This window comes from Mesoplodon bidens, assembly GCF_964165515.1.
Source record: "Mesoplodon bidens genome assembly, chromosome: 13".
NCBI lineage: Eukaryota > Metazoa > Chordata > Mammalia > Artiodactyla > Ziphiidae > Mesoplodon > Mesoplodon bidens.
The window spans coordinates 38,779,988-38,797,616 of NC_138169.1; the positions used below are offsets into that span (position 1 = coordinate 38,779,988).

The window sequence follows — 17,629 nt, forward strand, 5'->3', positions numbered from 1 at the left end:
AACTGGCTACCCTGCCTGCTAGGGATGTGGCAACAGAAAGAGCCTGCATCTTTGATGACACTGATAAATGATAAACACCTACATCTTGGGACTGCTTACATGGAGACTTCTTGTGATACAAGATAATTAAATATTGTTATTCCTAAATCACTGTTAGATGGGTTTCCTGTAGCTGAAAGTATTTTTAATTGGTACGAACAGTGCGAGTCCAATATTCTGGAAACTGTGAAACAATACAGTTTTAATATTTCTTACTAATGCATTTATGAAATCACAAATTATTTTCTAGGGATTACTTTTTTGTGGATAAAATCTCACAAAGAAATAATTTAAAATGGTAGAATTTATTTAATATAATGATATATAAGTATGCACATACACTAAAAAATAAGCATGTGAACTACAATCATTATAAAACATAAGTCAGCCTTAATTTAATATTATTAGAGTAAAAGAACATGTATAGAAGTCAGTCTAACATTTGTTGCATTTGCCTTTTAAAGTTAAAATACGTAAAAGATTTAGCACATTGTACTTTATCTTAGTTCAGTTTTCATGTTACCGTCATTAGGTATAAATACCCTTATGAATATGCCAACTTATAACTTACATTCAAATAACCAAAGTCAAGTCCTATTACATTAAAGTACCATAAATCACCTAAAATAAATTATCTAAAATAATACTAGCCTAAATTAAAACCCTGAGGAATTAAAATCATTTTACACAATAGTTTTGGTTAAGTGCAATTCCATGTTTGTACTACTTTATTTAAGGTCATACTTGGTAAGGCATAGTAAAAATAAAATCTACATAAGTTACAGTCTAAATCTATATTTCTTGCTACAAAGTTGTTTTGTTACTCCAAAAAGTAGTTTTTGCATGTCATTCTGGACCTCTTCACCACCTGCTGGCTTATTTGCTTTATATACAGTAAGATTTGTGCAGTAAGCTGAGCTGCCTTTATATGGTGGTTTAGATAAAATGCACCTGAAGAACTACGTGCTAGAGAGTTCATGTCCGTATTCAACCATGGCCTGCACAAACTGCTTGAAGACTCGATCCATGTAAGTGGACTGCCTTGGCCAGATTCCCTCCAGAAAACCAATATGGCCTCCATAAGAAGTAAGGACCAAAGCAACATTAGGGTTTTGCTTAGCAGTTTCTATTGGAATAGCTTGACAAAAAATGGGCGGGGGGAGGATAAGAGAAGGGAAGGAGAGAGAAAAATATATAATTATTAACAGTTTTTGTTAGGAAAAGTATGTGCCTTTATCATTTCCAATCATAAATCAGAACATCCTTAAACAAATAAATATTCATAATGAGTATGGCTAATGGAATAAGTCTGACTAATTTGTATCAACCACCTATATTCTTATAACAGTTCATGTTCACAGTTATATACTTGACCATCATTTTTGGAAGAATCAATCGAGTAATTAATCACAACACAAAAGTATAGGCCCAGTCTTGTTTTGAGAAACTAAATAATTCAAGAAATGGTGAATACTTATATTATGTTATAAGATTTCCACTTAGGTGCTACACCAAGAAAAAAACCCAAACTAACCTTATCACCTTTGTGAGAGTTATAAATTCATTATGTATGACTTTGGTTAACTTTACATGAAGTTAGATTCCTGAGGCCAATTGGGTGGTGGCTGTATTAAGGATACAAAATTATACATATGATTTTTAAAAACATATAGATAGCAGAAAAGAATGGCATAAAATACTCCCAAGTGGTAACAGTGTTTATCTTTGGGTGGTAAAACACTGGTGATTATTTAATTTAATTTATTTTTTTCCTTCTCTGAATTTCTGTTTATAGTCAGGACAAAGAAAAACTTTATTTTGAAAATATAATTGCTGTATTTAAATAATCCTCCAGTAAGGACAGTCTCTTCAAATGCTCTACAAAATTATGCTGAGTAAAAACTTTAAAGGACATGAGTTAAAGTTGTTTTATTTTAATTTTTCCCCCAGGCTTAGAGTTCAAACAGTGAAACCTTTTGATTTAAGATCTATAATGGATCACAACCTGGCATGAGAAGTGTTTTGATTTCAGATACTGCTAAATCTTATATCCCTAATCCCTAATTAAGATAACATGGTTGATCCAGTAATTAGACCTTCGTATCTTGGGTAGAGTCTTAGGGGTAAATGAGTTCATTAAAGGTAAGATCTCCCTACCCTTCCAATGAAGGAAAGGAAGCTGACACACTATAGGACAACTGAGACCCTTTGAAGATAGAGCTGCTGCGGGGCCCAAACTGCATGTTTAGATTATCTAAATTGGACCTCTCAGGGAATTCCCTGGCCATCCAGTGGTTAGAACTCCATGCTTTCACTGCTGAGGGCTGGGAAACTAAGGTCCCACAAGCCGCGGGGCACAGCAAAAAGAAAAAAAAATTGGACCTCTGACTACATTCCTTGAAGAATAAACCTAGAGAACCTAAATCAAGGCCTAGGAAGCCAAGTCCTTGTCCTAAATGGGTCCTGAACTCACATCCTTATCCAGCTACACCTCAAACAGAATATCTATCTTGGAATCAGGTGTTAGAGCTTAAGGGGCAGGTGAAATGACTGATACTATTTATGTTTTTCCTTTTTCACCTTACACTAAGGGCTTAGATTATGAGTGCTTCATTTGTCTCTAATGGAATTATTAAGAGCCCCAATTTCAAACTCTGGATACAGTCAGGAATTTCTAACACACTGATAGTTACAGTCATATCAGAAGAACGAAAAGCTGGGCCATTCGAGTCATGTGAAAGATACTGGCTGCCTGTGCTCTCAGAATGCAGACAATTGTCCACTACTTTAATGTGGCAAGATGATTTTAAGGGCTGGGAAAGAATAAGAAATAGTGAGCTTAAACTTCAACCAAGTGGGTCAAGACAAGTTAAATGCTGGGAAATTTTTGTTGATGGAAGAAGGGTCCATGAAATATAAAAATAGAGAAATAATGATCTTCCTTAATCCAATGAAAATAGGCTAAACAATCTCCATGTAATTCAACTGATTAAAGTTCACAGTTACGGGAATTCCCTGGCTGTCCAGTGGTTAGGACTCTGTGCTCTCACTGCTGAGGGCCCGGGTTCAGTCCCTGGTGGGGGAACTAAAATCCCACAAGGCTGCACGCAGAGGCCAAAAAAAAAAAGTTCACAGTTTAATTTTTTGATTTGTGGTCAAAGACCAAAAGTTCCAGCCATCTAAAATTACCTGTGACTTAATCATAAATAACACATTAAAATGATATCCCCTAAAGAGATGGTAAGTGACTTTTTTAAAAACATACTTTGGGGGGCTTCCCTGGTGGCACAGTGGTTGAGAGTCCGCCTGCCGATGCAGGGGACATGGGTTCGTGCCCCGGTCTGGGAAGATCCCACATGCCGCGGAGCGGCTGGGCCTGTGAGCCATGGCCGTTGAGCCTGTGCGTCCGGAGCCTGTGCTCCGCAACGGGAGAGGCCACAACAGTGAGAGGCCTGCTATACCGCAAAAAAAAAAAAAAAAAACATACTTTGGGGATTTTCTGAAATTTTGGCAATACATACGTGCTGTGTTTGTACTCAAAATAATTTTTTTTTAATGAAGTACTTGGGGAAAATGTTTTTAAAGTATTTAGGGGAGAAATAAGGAAAAGAAGTTTTATAAAAAGCTTTGTGAAATTTCGTTAGAAAAACATTAGAGGTTTAAGTCTACTTATCCTTAAGATAGTATGATCACTTCTAGGCGTCTTATATTGCTTTAATGTATGAACACATCCACATATATCTTTGTGACAAAATTCCGTATTTCTTGAATTAAGAGAACAAGGAAGTTAATTTGGACATAATTTTCTTTTATATAGTATCCGGGGGAAAACAGACTTTCCCTTCAAATATGACCTTATAGTCCGAATGTGCTACATTCATTGAGTTATCCAAGGACATCATATTAATAAAGTCTCAAGCTCTCTTCTAGGTTAAAAGGGGAAAAAAACTTCAAAGCCTTCTGTATAAGAACCTCAGGAATAAGGGACTTCCCTGGCAGTCCAGTGGTTAAGACTCCATGCTTCCACTGGAGGGGGCATGGGTTCAATCCCTGGTCAGGGAACTAAGATCCTCCAAGCTGTGTGGCCAAAAATAAATAAATAAAAATAAAAACAGTAGAAGTTACTCTTTAAAAAAAAAAAACCTCAGGAAGAAAAGGCAAGTGATGACAATGTACTCTTGAGGCAAAGATACTGTAACATAGTCTGTCCAAAGAACAGTTATTTGATAAGAAGGAAAGGTTGTAAAAATGAGAACAAACAAAATATTGAGTCCTAATTTGTTCTGAGGCTCTCACAGTAGACTAGATAAGGGTCTATGAAGACGTTTAAAGTGATCTGAGACATTTAGATACTAAATTATGAGTATCAAGGTTTTTTTTTCTGTTTATCACAGTAGAAAACATTATATGGCTGACATTTTGTTTCTTATTACTGTATTTTCCTAAAATATTTTAAAACAGTTAATTCATGTCAAAATGTATACAAAGATGTTAAGATTACCATGACTGGGTGAAAAAACATCATCCACAGAATTCAGACACAACACTGGAATCCCTACTGATTTCAGTCTACGATTTGGACTGGCATCAGTATAATAATCGTCAATTGTTCGGTAGCCAAACATGACTGAAGTAAATCGCTTATCAAATTCTCTTATGGATTTAGCCTGAAAAACAAAAACCGATTATATTTATTCTTGGAATCAAAAAAGGAAATAAACGTATTACATAAAGTTTCTCTCCTACCTTCATGACATGATCCATGTCAATTTGTTTTACAAACATATGCCGGTGCCTGGAAAAAAAGAATTTCAAAAGTAAAAAATTAAGGTCATTCCCATCTCAAACATACCTAAAATATGTAATGATAAGTAACTTAGCACAGGGAATAAAGTTGTTACTCAATAAATATTTACTTAATTAGACATGGCAGGAATACATTGATATTTGTCCTGGAGAGTTTTTGTAAAGTTTATTTTTTTTATTGAATGATTCTTTAATTCTATAGTGCTTTACAATTTTCAAAAGTTTCACATACATGATTTCATTATATTATATCCCCTTTTTAAAAATCCCCTACCTCTATACTGCCCCTCCCCCGCTTCCCTCTCCCCGCTGGTAACCACTAGTTTGTTCTCTGTGAGTCTGCTTCTTTTTTGTTCTATTCACTAGTTTGTTGTAATTTTTAGATTCTACACATAAGTGATATCATACAGTATTTGAAGTACATGAAGACATTTTCTAAAAGTACTTTTTCTTAATTGAGGAAGAAGGAACCAGTAATAATAAACAAAATAATAATAAATGAAAGTGTTGTTTCATAACAAATTGTACCTACACACCAATGCTATTAAGCCAATTTGGCCAAAAAGGCCTCACTTAAGCCAGAAGCTTTCAACTGGGTAAATCAACTGAAGATTTATCTTATTTTTTAAATTGCTAAACTGAAAATTAGAATTTATATTTTTGTATACTTAAAAAAAATTTTTTATTGGAGTATAATTGCCTTACAATGTTAGTTTCTGCTGTACACCGAGGTGAATCAGCTATATGTATACATATATCCTCTCCCTCTTGGACCTCCCTCCCACGGCCCCCCATCCCACCCATCTAGGTTGTATACTTATTTTTAAATGTTGGTTATTTTTTTTGTATAACCTATATTTTAATTCAAATCATTCTCTTCCTTTTTCTTGCTACTGACCCCCATTTCAGTGACCATGAATAAAAATACAATTCTGTAGTATTTTTAGCAGTATTTTACAGTCAACATCTGTAATGTAACAAATAGGTTAAGTTTTTTTTTAATAAAGTGCTTTTTAATTAAGGAATGTATATTGTTCTTTTTTTTTTTTTTTTTTTTTTTAATTTTTGGTCATGCCACATGGCTTGCGGGATCTCAGTTCCCCGACCAGGGATTGAACCTGGGTCACGGCAGTGAAAGCCTGGAATCCTAACCACTAGGCCACCAGAGAACTCCCCAAAATAGGTTAAGTTTAATGCAGCATCTAATGTCAACTTTCAGGGTAACTATGGTTTTCAGTTAAGTTATGCACAAATTAACTGTACTTTTAATTTAGAGTTTATATTTAAATTTGTCAATTCACTTAAAAATGCATGGTAACAGTTATCAAAAAATAAACAGAAATATCCCATGTTCTTTGTTGCCATACTGTTTAACTGTTAGAAGATACCTAAACAATTTCAGAAAAACTAATGCAAAGATAATATTTTGGTAATGTTAAGAACTGTAGGGGCTGAGAATATCCATATTTTAAAAGCATTTTCCTAAGCCACTAAAACATACTATGTTCATAACACATGCTTAGAAATCATATTATTCATCTCTAAAAACACTTAATACATTACTTACTACCTAGGGGAGAATTAGGTACTAATAAGATTAGCAAAGAAAATAGTAGAAACTATTAGAACAGTGATGAAACGGTGATCTTCCAGGTGGGGCACAAAGCCTAGAGGTTGTACAAGGTAATCCCCTGGGGTACAGAAAGAAAACAGAGCTTTTATCTGTATTTTTAGCTTATACTTAAAATCTTTTTATTTTTGTATATATTGACAATAGAAAGAATATTTTGGTGCAGTAGTAAATGCATATAATGCAAACATAAATATACATATATTAGCAGTGTTATGCTTGAAAACATTTTACTGTGGCACGTAATCCAGTTTGCAGACATCAGGTGTTAAAGATGACTCACTTATTAATGGAAGACTGGAGGCAAGTTGTCAAGTAGTAATTAAAAAGCAGCCAGTTCAGTGGTTTCTCCAATGACTCCGAGCAAGCAAAAGTATTCCAACCAACTGAAAAAGTTGCAGCTGCCTTCAAAGGAGTTTTTGACCCCATTTTGCCAAGGTAATTTAAAAGCAGCATTCTAAAATGAGGAAAGACAGAAAACTCAGTGATGAATTCGTTGTCTCTCTCAAGACATCCCATTTCTAATTGTGGACTTTAACTATGGAGAAGAAAAATATAAACCGGTGTTCAAGTCCTTTATCTTGGAAAACCATGCAAGTATCTCTATTCTTTCCTTACATTCGCCTATTTATTTATCTTGCAGTCAGCTATATTGAGAACGGGACAAAGCATACAGTTATTACTTACATGTGTACCTTTCTATGAAGTAAAACACAAGAAAAAGCCACTGTAAGAGTGGTTTTCTTTTTGTTTTTTTCAAAATGATATTGGGGATTTATTAAAAATTTGCAATTCCCTGGGCCCCAGCCTCCAGTTGAGTGTTTAATACATGGGGGTGTTTCAGGCAAACTTTTTCTATAGAGGATCACAAAGTAAATGTTTTGGGCTTTGGTGGCCCTACAATCTCAGTTGCAACTACCTTGTGATTATAATTTGAAAGCAACCATAGACAATACTTGAATAAATGGATATGGCCATGTTTCAATAAAACATTATATGTGGATATTGAAATTGAAATTGAAATTTCATATACTTTTCACATGTCATGAAATAGTTTTGATTTTTCCAACCATTAAAAAATATAATAACCATTCTTAGCTCTTGCACTGTACAAAAACAGACAGCTGGCCAGATCTGGCCTCCAGGCTGTGGTTTGCCAAGACTTGGCATAGATGAAAGATCACAGAAGGAGTGGTTTCCAAATGTGGCTGCATGTTGGAATCACCTGTGGAGTTTTTAAAACTATTATCGACGTCTGGGTCTCACCTTCAGAGATTCTGAGTAATTGGTCTGGGTGGCCATTCCGGTTGCCTTTGCATCCTTGTACCCTACAGCAAGTTTGTAAGGGCTCCCTCGTCTAGAGTTAGACTTTCTGAATTGCGGCAGAGCAGTTGGCCCCTAAAGTCACTTGTTTTCTCTCCCTACTCCCTCCTGCTATTTGTCCTTATCTCCTATCACATATTTTCCTTTCGTTTTATCAATTTTCCTGATTCTACTCTAGTTCTATTTTGGTAAGAGGGACAAGAATGGAGTTTAACCTGCAGTAATGTCAGAAATCTAAGTCTGACATTGCCATCTAAGAGAAAGGATGATAGCCTAAATTCTGTTTCTCATATTTTCCATTCTTTATTTCTCCAATTGCCCAGATTCTGAAATAGGACAAATGAGTAAAAATTCTCTCATTCTTTTTATACAACCCAAATGGAAAAAAATCCATTTACAGAGTGAATGTGATGAGATTTTAGATAAAAAATGGAGATTTCATGGTTTTTGTTGTTGTTGTTTTTGTTGCTGTTGTCCAAGGTTTACTGAAAATATGACAGCACAGCAGAAAGATTCACATGGCTCCATGTGGTGTTTTAAAATTCATCCCAACTGTAGGCTGAGTGACTGTAGGTTAGAGACTGCCAAAGGCCAAGGGCTTCAGCATTTCCTTAGTGTCAGAAACTACTTCAGTGATTTCCTGATCCAGGGCTGAGACCTCAGGCTGGAGATTTCGTTCTTGAAAACAACTCTTCATTAATGACTGGTTTATAGTACTGTGGTTCACTAAGCTATTTAGGGGATAATGCTTACTCTCCTGCAAAAGGGTCATTCTAGGGTCCTAGTTTTGGTGGCCCTATTCTTTGGCTGGAGGTCAGAGATTTCTGAGTCTGATGTAATAGGCAAATTGAAAGGGTTGGAAGTGAACCTCAGGAGTAGGAAGGATCAGGAATAGCTATGACTGAGTAGGTGGGGATGCTTCTTGGTTATTACTCAGGAGCAAAATAATGTCAAGACATTACCCCCCAAAAAGCTGTCTTACTTTGGCAAGAAAAAGACTCCATTTTTCACACACACACAAAAAAGAGAGAGAGACAGAGAGAAGATTACCCCATGGATTACGAGATTTAAGAGACACATCAATCTCAATATGTGGACTTTCGCTGTTGCTGCCTCAAACAAACTGTAAAAACCGGCCAATAGACTGATGGGGAAATGAAATACTGGCTGAATATTTGATGATATTTAGGAATTACTGTTAGTTTTGTTCAAATGTAATCAAGTATTGTGGTGGGTTATTGTTGTCGTTTAAGAGACTCTTACAGAGTTACAGATACCTACAGAAATCTTTACAAATGATGTCTAAAATTTATTTTAAAATAATCAGAGTTGAGAGGGAATGGGGGGGGTGGTAATACTGACAAACAAGATTATCCTTGAGTTGATAGTTATTGAAGCTGGGTGATGAGTATATATGAGGCGTCATTATACTCTTCTTACTTTTATATATATTTGGGAATTTCTATACATTTTTGAAGTTAGTTTACCAACTCATTGGGAGATTGGAATCAGACTGAGTCTAGAGCAGTGTGGATTCCTTGGCTAGACTTAGTTCTGTCTCAAAACCCTTACTTGGCCCCAGGCATCACAGGCTTGGAGATTACCCAGCCTGGGCATAAGGATCTTTGACAGACGCTTCTGTCTGCTGCATCTCCAAAAAGAAAAATGTGTCAAGCTGTAAAACACATCCCCGAGTGGTAAACCCACTTGGGAACATGTCACAGTGCTAGGCAACTAGAAAGGGTACTTCCTTTGAACAATTTACAAGACATTAATATTCAACAAGCTGCAGAGGCTAGCGGTCAAGTTCGCACTGAGGCTTCAGTTCGACAAGAATAGGCATTTCCCAGGAACCTCTGAACACAGAATCTGGGCCTGTTTATGTAAGGTCTGGCTTAAAAAAAAAAGTCAAGAATTTATATGATTAAAGGAAGAAAGTTCAGCTGGGCACCTTGTCCTTTAAGGTTCTCATTATGGGGCAAAGGAAAGAGAAGTGAAATACTTTCCTTTAAGCACAATTCACAGATCCTGCCTGGGTTTTCTGCGGTGATTCAGATTTCTTCCTTTAGTAGGTCAAGTTAGACCTTCCATGCTAATGTAAGAAACGTATTCTTTTCTTCTTAGTTTTATGTTTATCAGAATCTAAAAAGCTGTTGTTAGAGCCGATTTTTCAGAGCCTATCATTTGTAAAGCTGTTCATTTTCAAGTAAACATGCTCCTAAAATGTTCTGAAAACTGAAATGACAGATAAATCAATTACAAAATTAAGAAAAATATAGTATTTTCTATTTCATGTGTTTGTTGATTTTGGACAATGCTTTAGGTAATCTAAGCATAGCAAAATGCCATATAATAAAAATTGTGGATTTTATTAAGCTCACTATTACTACAACAAAAAGATTAAACAATTATTAGTAGCAATAAGCCTAAATATATAAATATAAAATAAATATAAATATATACATGGCATAGAAGGTCCAAAAAAGCCCCTATGCAAGCAGCACAAATTAAAATATTCATTTGCTTAAAATAGCAGCTGGAATAGGGGGTTACAAACAGCATTTCACAGTTTCTAGGAGAGCATTCTAGGGAAGGTCCATTTGCCCAGCAACAAACCTAAACAAGACAAAACAAACAAGAAAAACACCACCTGGGGAAAAACTGTTTTGAAGGCCTCTTCAGTTGGAGAGAGCAATAATAATTATTTCTACAACTGGAGTGATGAAAGTCATGGTACAAGTTCAGCTTCCCGAATGGTCCTGGAGAACACGGTGGCAGGGATGGCTGGGAATACATCAGGGAATCTGAAGGTCAACGTGGCTGCCGCCCAGTGATAGAAATCAGCTCCAAGGGGTTCGGACAAGCCTTCGGGCTCACAAAACCCCAAGCACCCCGAGGAGGTACTTGTATACTTCTCACCACAGAGACCAGTAGTCAAGGAAAATATTAAAATTTACCTGAATTAATTCCTTCACTCATTCAGCCACATGTGGAGAAATATGATAAAAATAATCAAACATTTAAATGCCCATGTAGCTTACAGTCGTCTGAAAGAGGCAGTCACTAGCACCACTTCCCTTTTGGACATTTTAGAAAGGAAAAACCTTACCCTCCCATTGAAACTCCTGCTGCCAGGAATGGAGCAGAAGGGTACAGACTGTGAACATGCTGAATGACCGTCTCCAAGTCTTCAGTATTCGCACAACAGTAAGTCCTTGGCGTCTGCAAGCAATGACAGGTAAAGCACAAAACTTATAATCAGGAGGTTAATCATTTGTGTAATGCAGAATTGTTTTTACAAGAGCAAGAGCAAGAAGAGCAAGAAGTTATAAATATGAGAAAATGACCTTTGTTTGCACATACTATGAGTCATAATAATTTATCATTTTCCTGTCTTGCAGTACACATATATGCCATTTAGGGTCAGTGTTATTTGAGATGGCACTAACAAAAGACTCTGATCATGCAAGAAAGCCTGGACAAAAATGGGACAAGACCAATACAAATACCTCAAATTAAACAGATATGCAGTACTCTACTCAAATGTGTCTCTAACTAAACAAGAACAGAGTAAACTTAGGCAGAAAAAGTGGACACTCACACCTTTTTATAGGAAAAAAACAACAACTTATGCCTGACAAAGCCAAAGCCAAAGTAATTCTTATTAAAAAACACAGTCAAGGGCTTCCCTGGTGGCGCAGTGGTTGAGAGTCCGCCTGCCGATGCAGGGGACACGGGTTCGTGCCCCAGTCTGGGAAGATCCCACATGCCGTGGAGCGGCTGGGCCCGTGAGCCATGGCCGCTGAGCCTGCGCATCCGGAGCCTGTGCTCCGCAACGGGAGAGGCCACAACAGTGAGAGGCCCGCGTACCGCAAAAAAAAAAAACACAATCAAGCAACCAAAAAAGGTTTTCCAACAATACCACAAAAAATTTAAATTGTGACTCCTTTCTTACTGGGGAACTGTTTTTTCTATCTTGAGTGCTGTCTACCAATGAAGGAGTGTGATTTTCTGGCACTGCCTTCACTCTAGATAAAGCAACATCCAGTGTGCTTTATTAATTAAATATTTTCTTTTTCAATAATATTTCCATATAACCCCAGCTGTGCTACACTGAAAACAGACACTTAAAATGTTAAAATATGTAAAGCTGATTATGCCTCAATACATAATGCATTAAAACAAATGGTTTTCATGTGAATTTCATCAATAGGGGCTCTGTTTCCAGCAGAAAAGCTTCACAGATGCTTTATTTGAGATCTGGGAGCAGAGGGCAATCCTGTCTGTACAATGTATGTGAGAGTGTATATATGAATAAAGTATATGTGAGATAAAATAACCAGAAATTTAATCACAAAGAGAGAAATCTGGTAACCCTTTTATTACCCTAGTAAAAATACCGAAACAAGTTATGTGTGCCACCCTGATTGTAATATTCCAGTAAACTATGATTGGAAGGTTATGTGCCACCCACCATTCAATTACTAATGAGTAGTCTGAGAAAATTACAATTTTCACTGAAATCTCCACCTAAACTCAAGGCTGAAATACTCCAATTGCCTACTACCATCTTTTTGAGATCTGCAAATATAAAACTCACCAAAAGACAAATGTTAACCTGACGTTACTTACAATGGCTAACATTTACTGAACGATTAAATTTGTGTCCACAAAACCCTGAGGAAGATCCTATTATTATACTTAGGAAACTGAGTTATTAATAGAAAACTGAGTTTAGAGAGGTTAAGCAACTCCTGTAAACTCCTGAACAGCTAGTAAGTGACGAAGCTGAGATACTTCCAAAAATACTTTGTGATTAAATGCATTTGAGGGGCACAAATTCAATGTACAATCTAAACAGAATAATATCTACTACCAGTCTCATTCATAGTGACTGCAGAATTTGTCACAAGAATTCTGGTGAAAAAGATCATCCCTACTTGGCATTTTTACTACATGTGAGTTTATTCACACTGCATAGTTTTTAAATTTCTGTATTATTTATAAACAATCACCAACACATACTCTCGTTATGCAGGCTTCAAGTGAAGTATGTGTGTACATGTATGTACACACACATGCACACACATATACATGAACATACACACAGAGTTAGGGTATGAGAAAAATGGCCTATGGAAAATTATTAGGATCAGGGAATTTTAGTTCCAGGAAGGACCGGAAATAGCACCTCGTTCCTTATTTACAAGTGGGGAAACTGAGGCTCAGCAAGTTTGAGTAATTTGCCAAAGGTCACAAAGTAGCAGAGCTTGGAGTTTATGTTTGTAATAAGTAAACTACTTCTTGTAAAGCACTAGGGTTCCATGAGATATTTAGTAAGCAAATCAATATCTGGTATGCTCAGACATAGGAGTTTATTTTTCCCTAAATGTTTTTCTCCCAGTGGATTACATTAAGTTGGGAACTGATAATGCTGGTGTGGATCAAAGCTGCCAGAACTCTGAAACTCAGCGCATCTAGAGCCTCTCTGGCACGATCTGCTGCCTGCTGGCTGCTCCCTTAGCTTCCGTGATGGCTTCTTCCTGTTCTCATCCTGCTGCTGGCTTTCCATTTCCTGTCATTCTCCCCACAACCCCAAATATGAGAATTTATTTCCATAAGTTTTGTCGTAGGCCTGCATCTACTCATTCTCTGGTCAATACCCAATTCCTGGAGGTCTGGTGTACCTTCACAGCTTCATCAACCACCTCCAGGCAGCGACTAAACCTGAATCTCCAGTCTCTTCCTTCTTCCTGGACTCCAGATGCAAATTCCCAAGTTCTAGAAGTAATGTTCTGTCAGTACTTCAAACTCAAAATGCCCCCAAAGTAAACTCTTTTATCTCTTCATGAAAACTCCTAATGCTTCTCCTAACTTCCCATTTTTTCTATAAATGACATCTACATTTTCTTAGTCAAAACTGTAGGTGACACTGCCTTCTTCCTCTCCCTTAACCCACAGCCAATAAACTTCCAAGTCTTGTAGCTTCTTCCTCCCCAGAATCTTTTCAGGAAGCACAGGCGAGCCCTTCTTTCCACTCTAGTAAAGGGCCTGGTACGTTAGATTCTCTCAGAAGGCCCCAGGGACAAGGATGTGAGTGCAAGCGGTTCATTTAGAAGGTGATAGGGGGAATGGGGAGTAGGGGGAATGGGGAGTAGGGGAGTGGTGAGTGAGTATGAGTCAGAAAGAGTAGGAAGCCAGTAAAGAATGTTACCCAGCAGTCTGTGGCCATGGACAACTGGGACTCAATCCCCTTGGGGCACTTTGGGAGACTACAGAACAAGGCTCAAAATTATCCCAACCAAGTGGCAAGGGAGCTGGGTTATTTGCCCACCAGTTCGCTTCAGCCACTGGTTGAAGGCAGCTCCTGGAGGATGTTAACTCCCTGGCACTCTGGTCTGCCCTGAGCAAAGGCTCAGCAGGCTTCCACGGCTAGAGAAGGCCCCCAGTCAAAGAGATGGGGGTGCTTGCAGTGGGAAGCCATCAGGTAGGCAAGATGGGAATGGTAAGCACCAACGGGAAAAAGGTGTGGAAAGGGTGTGGCGCCAGCTGTCTTTGCTCCCAGGCCTTTGTACCTCTCACCTGGACTACCAGGTGATAACCTCTGAACTAGTTAACTGCCAGCCTTTCCTAATCACCATCCATAATCTTACATCCCATTCAACGTGAGATTAATCTTCCTGAAGAACACTTCCAGCTCTAATCATGACAGTGTTTCTGATTAAAATTCTTCATTAGCTTTCCACTGTTGACTGAATTAAATCCAAAGTCCTCTGCTAAGGCCCTTCACAATATACCAAGTAACCTTTCCAGCTCTGCGTTTTACTAGTCCTCCATATGTATGGATTCTGGTCCATGGGACACTGCTGTTCTCTTGTCTGCTAAGTCTCTTAATATCCTTGCCACCTGTGTAAACTTCATCTGCCAAGCGGCCTTCACAGTCAACTCTGCCTGCTGAACTCATGCCTTGAAAAAATTGAATAAATGTCAGACAAAAGGTCAGACTTGGCCCCTGTTCTCCAGGAACTCACAGCCTTTCCCAATTCTACCCCTACTTGTCCCGGCCAGCCTGCTCCCTGCCCTTACTATCTATATGTGAGGCTCTCTCTATTACTATCTTGCTCACCTCTATACAGTCAATAAATACTTGTTGAATTGAATGGAAACACACAGGGTTGAAAGTGAGATGACCTGATTAGTAACTTCTGATATGCAAACCTACGTGGTTATACCACACAACCTCTTGCTACTTGATGGGCTCCAACAGGAAACATCATATGCCTTCTTTCTTCCTAGGACTTGAGTCCCACTAAAGAAAGAATTCACCTAGGATACACAGCAAAGACACTTATGGGGGTAATACATTGAATTGGTAGGCCTGGCAGAAATTTTCCTCAGGTTTGAAGATATAACTTTATAGCATCTTTTTATTTTATTTCATTTTATTTTATTGGCTGCATTGGGGTCTTCGTAGCTGCACACGGGATTTCTCTAGTTGCGGTGAATGGGGGCTACTCTTCGTTGTGGTGCGCGGGCTTCTCGTTGCGGTGGCTCCTCTCGTTGCGGAGCACGGGCTCTAGGTGTGTGGGGTTCAGTAGTTGTGGTGCTCGGGCTCAGTAGTTGTGGTGCACAGGCTTAGTTGCTCCGTGGCACATGGGATCTTCCTGGACCAGGGATCGAACCCATGTCCCCTGCATTGGCAGGCAGATTCTTAACCACTGCGCCACCAGGGAAGTCCCTATAGCATCTTTTTAGATTTAAAAAAATGTTAGTTAATTCTCAGTTGCTAGGGCTGCTAATACCACCAGCAACTATCCTCTTATTTCATACTTCCAGAACAGAGGTAAAGTAAGCTGCATCTAATCCCTAAAGGGAGGAAGGAAAACCTGGCAGGATTCAGCTGGGTGATGAAAGCTCCTTTTAGAGTGAGAAGAGGATGGGAAAGGTATTCTTGAAAAATGCAGAAAATCTAAAGGATAGGTAACCTTCAGCAGACGTTTGGGCATAAATAATGGGTTGGCCAAAAAGTTCATTCTTGTTTTTCCATAAGATGTAACAGACAAACCCGAACGAACTTTTTGGCCAACCCAATTATTTTATGTTAGAATAATTTGACAATAGTTACAAACCAAGATTGTTCAAATTGTTCAACTGCAACTACGATCAGAGAGAAACAGTAGTAATTTGTTAAATGGCTTTTTAGAGGTTACTTTCTCAAAAGCATGGAAGAGAATGATGAAGTAAAATTAATTCTAATTATACATAATAGAGGAGAAAAGAATAAAGCATATATTTTATATTTATCTATGAACTACATCTAATTTATCCTTAATCAACTTTCAAATAGACAAACTGATTTCTCCTTATTCTGAAAGAGAATTTTCTTGTCCCGATTTAGAAGTCATTTGTTTTAAAATGCAAATTTCGTTAAAAATTTTTTGGGGAGGAATAGAAACAAATTAAAATTCACCCTGTTAATCAGGTAGCCTGACTTTCCCTAGCTATTCTGGGAGCAGATTAATTTGCTAATCTGCAGAAAAAGCCATAACCCAGGACCCTTCTCTCAATACCTGCCACACATCCAATACTGAAGAAGGCCAGCTCGTAAAAAGATTTCAGTTTTCTGTCCAGAAAAAAATAAAACTGAAAAAGGCACGCAAATGTCTTTTAAAAAATCACTTAAAATTCACATTTACTTTATTGTAATGTCTTGATAAACATCAAGAGCTTACAATATTTCATTTTACAATCTTCTATTATTTAATGATCTGTACTCAAATATTTGATAAGATGCTGTTTACATGAACTCTGTGATTCTTGTGTGGATGTAGGCTACCCCAAAAGGAATAATCCTTTTATAATAGGGTGAATTATGCTTTTTAACCACTCTCTACAGTGTGTTTTTGTTGTGTTGTTTTGCTTTCATTCCACCCACTCCCAGTCCAGTACCTAATGAGCTACCCAAATCATTCTTAGAAAAATTGATCTTATTTTTGGAAACTGAGTTTGTTAAACAAAGAGTCAGAGAAAACAAATGTATGTGCATATGTAAATAAAACCAACACTTTAATGAATAATCATTTCACCTACACTGACAGGCATATAAAATGACCAGGTATCCAAATCTGCCTGAGAATTTGTTAATTATTTAAAGTAACCAACCACAAGACAAAGGGCCCCAAGAAATATCCTGGCCAATGCTGGGGCCAAGATAGCCTATATGCCGTGTTCCCGCTAACGTTCTGGATAGCCATGGCACATGCTTATGCAGTCATGCTACAAAGCGACACCGATAAGTGCGCACGGTCTGTTAGTGGCTTAGAGCCTGTCAGCCAGGCAGACAGGAGTTCTCAGGCCAGGGTCCTAGGAAGCCTGGGACTACCCACCACCTCAGCCCTGCCTACAGACTAGACTCACCGGGGAGTTTTAGGACAAACACAGGCACCTGGACTCCAGCCCAGGCCAAATGAATCAGAATCTTTGGGGGATGGCATCCAGGGATCAGTACTTTTTCAAAGCTTCCCAGAGGCTTTTACTGTGCAGTCAGGGCTGAGAACCAACTGCTCAAAGAGAATAAGGAAACAGGGTGAGACCTGAGCCAAGAGAGGAGGAGGCTGCACTGACAAGAATGACAAAACCTACCTAGAGTCACTTGGGAAGAGGCAAGTCTAGTTCTACAGGGATTCCCTGCAGTGCACAGAGAAGTAGTGCTAAACATCTCATGGCATAAAGGAACAACGGGCACAGTTGAAGCCTTCGATGAATGGTAGCTAGCTATTACATCGTTGCTATTCCTAAAATTATCATTGTTATTCCTAAAAAATATACTAT

At 38.0% G+C, this 17,629-nt stretch overlaps 1 protein-coding gene across 4 annotated transcripts in view; it reads right to left on the reverse strand.

Annotated features, from left to right (window-relative positions):
• Positions 1-346: 346 nt before the first annotated feature.
• The window catches only part of ABHD3 (abhydrolase domain containing 3, phospholipase), a 38,437-nt gene continuing 21,154 nt past the window's right edge, over positions 347-17,629 (reverse strand). For 2 of the 4 annotated variants that reach the window (XM_081252361.1, XM_081252360.1), the window contains exons 5-9: positions 10,908-11,020; positions 6,759-6,932; positions 4,786-4,834; positions 4,541-4,706; positions 347-1,177 (exon numbers count right to left, since the gene is read on the reverse strand). In XM_081252361.1, coding sequence (XP_081108487.1) covers positions 999-1,177; positions 4,541-4,706; positions 4,786-4,834; positions 6,759-6,932; positions 10,908-11,020 — 681 coding nt within the window. In that variant the 3' untranslated portion in view covers positions 347-998. The remainder of the gene's footprint in view (positions 1,178-4,540; positions 4,707-4,785; positions 4,835-6,758; positions 6,933-10,907; positions 11,021-17,629) is intronic. The other 2 variants (XM_081252362.1, XM_081252363.1) reach the window with 2 other exon arrangements.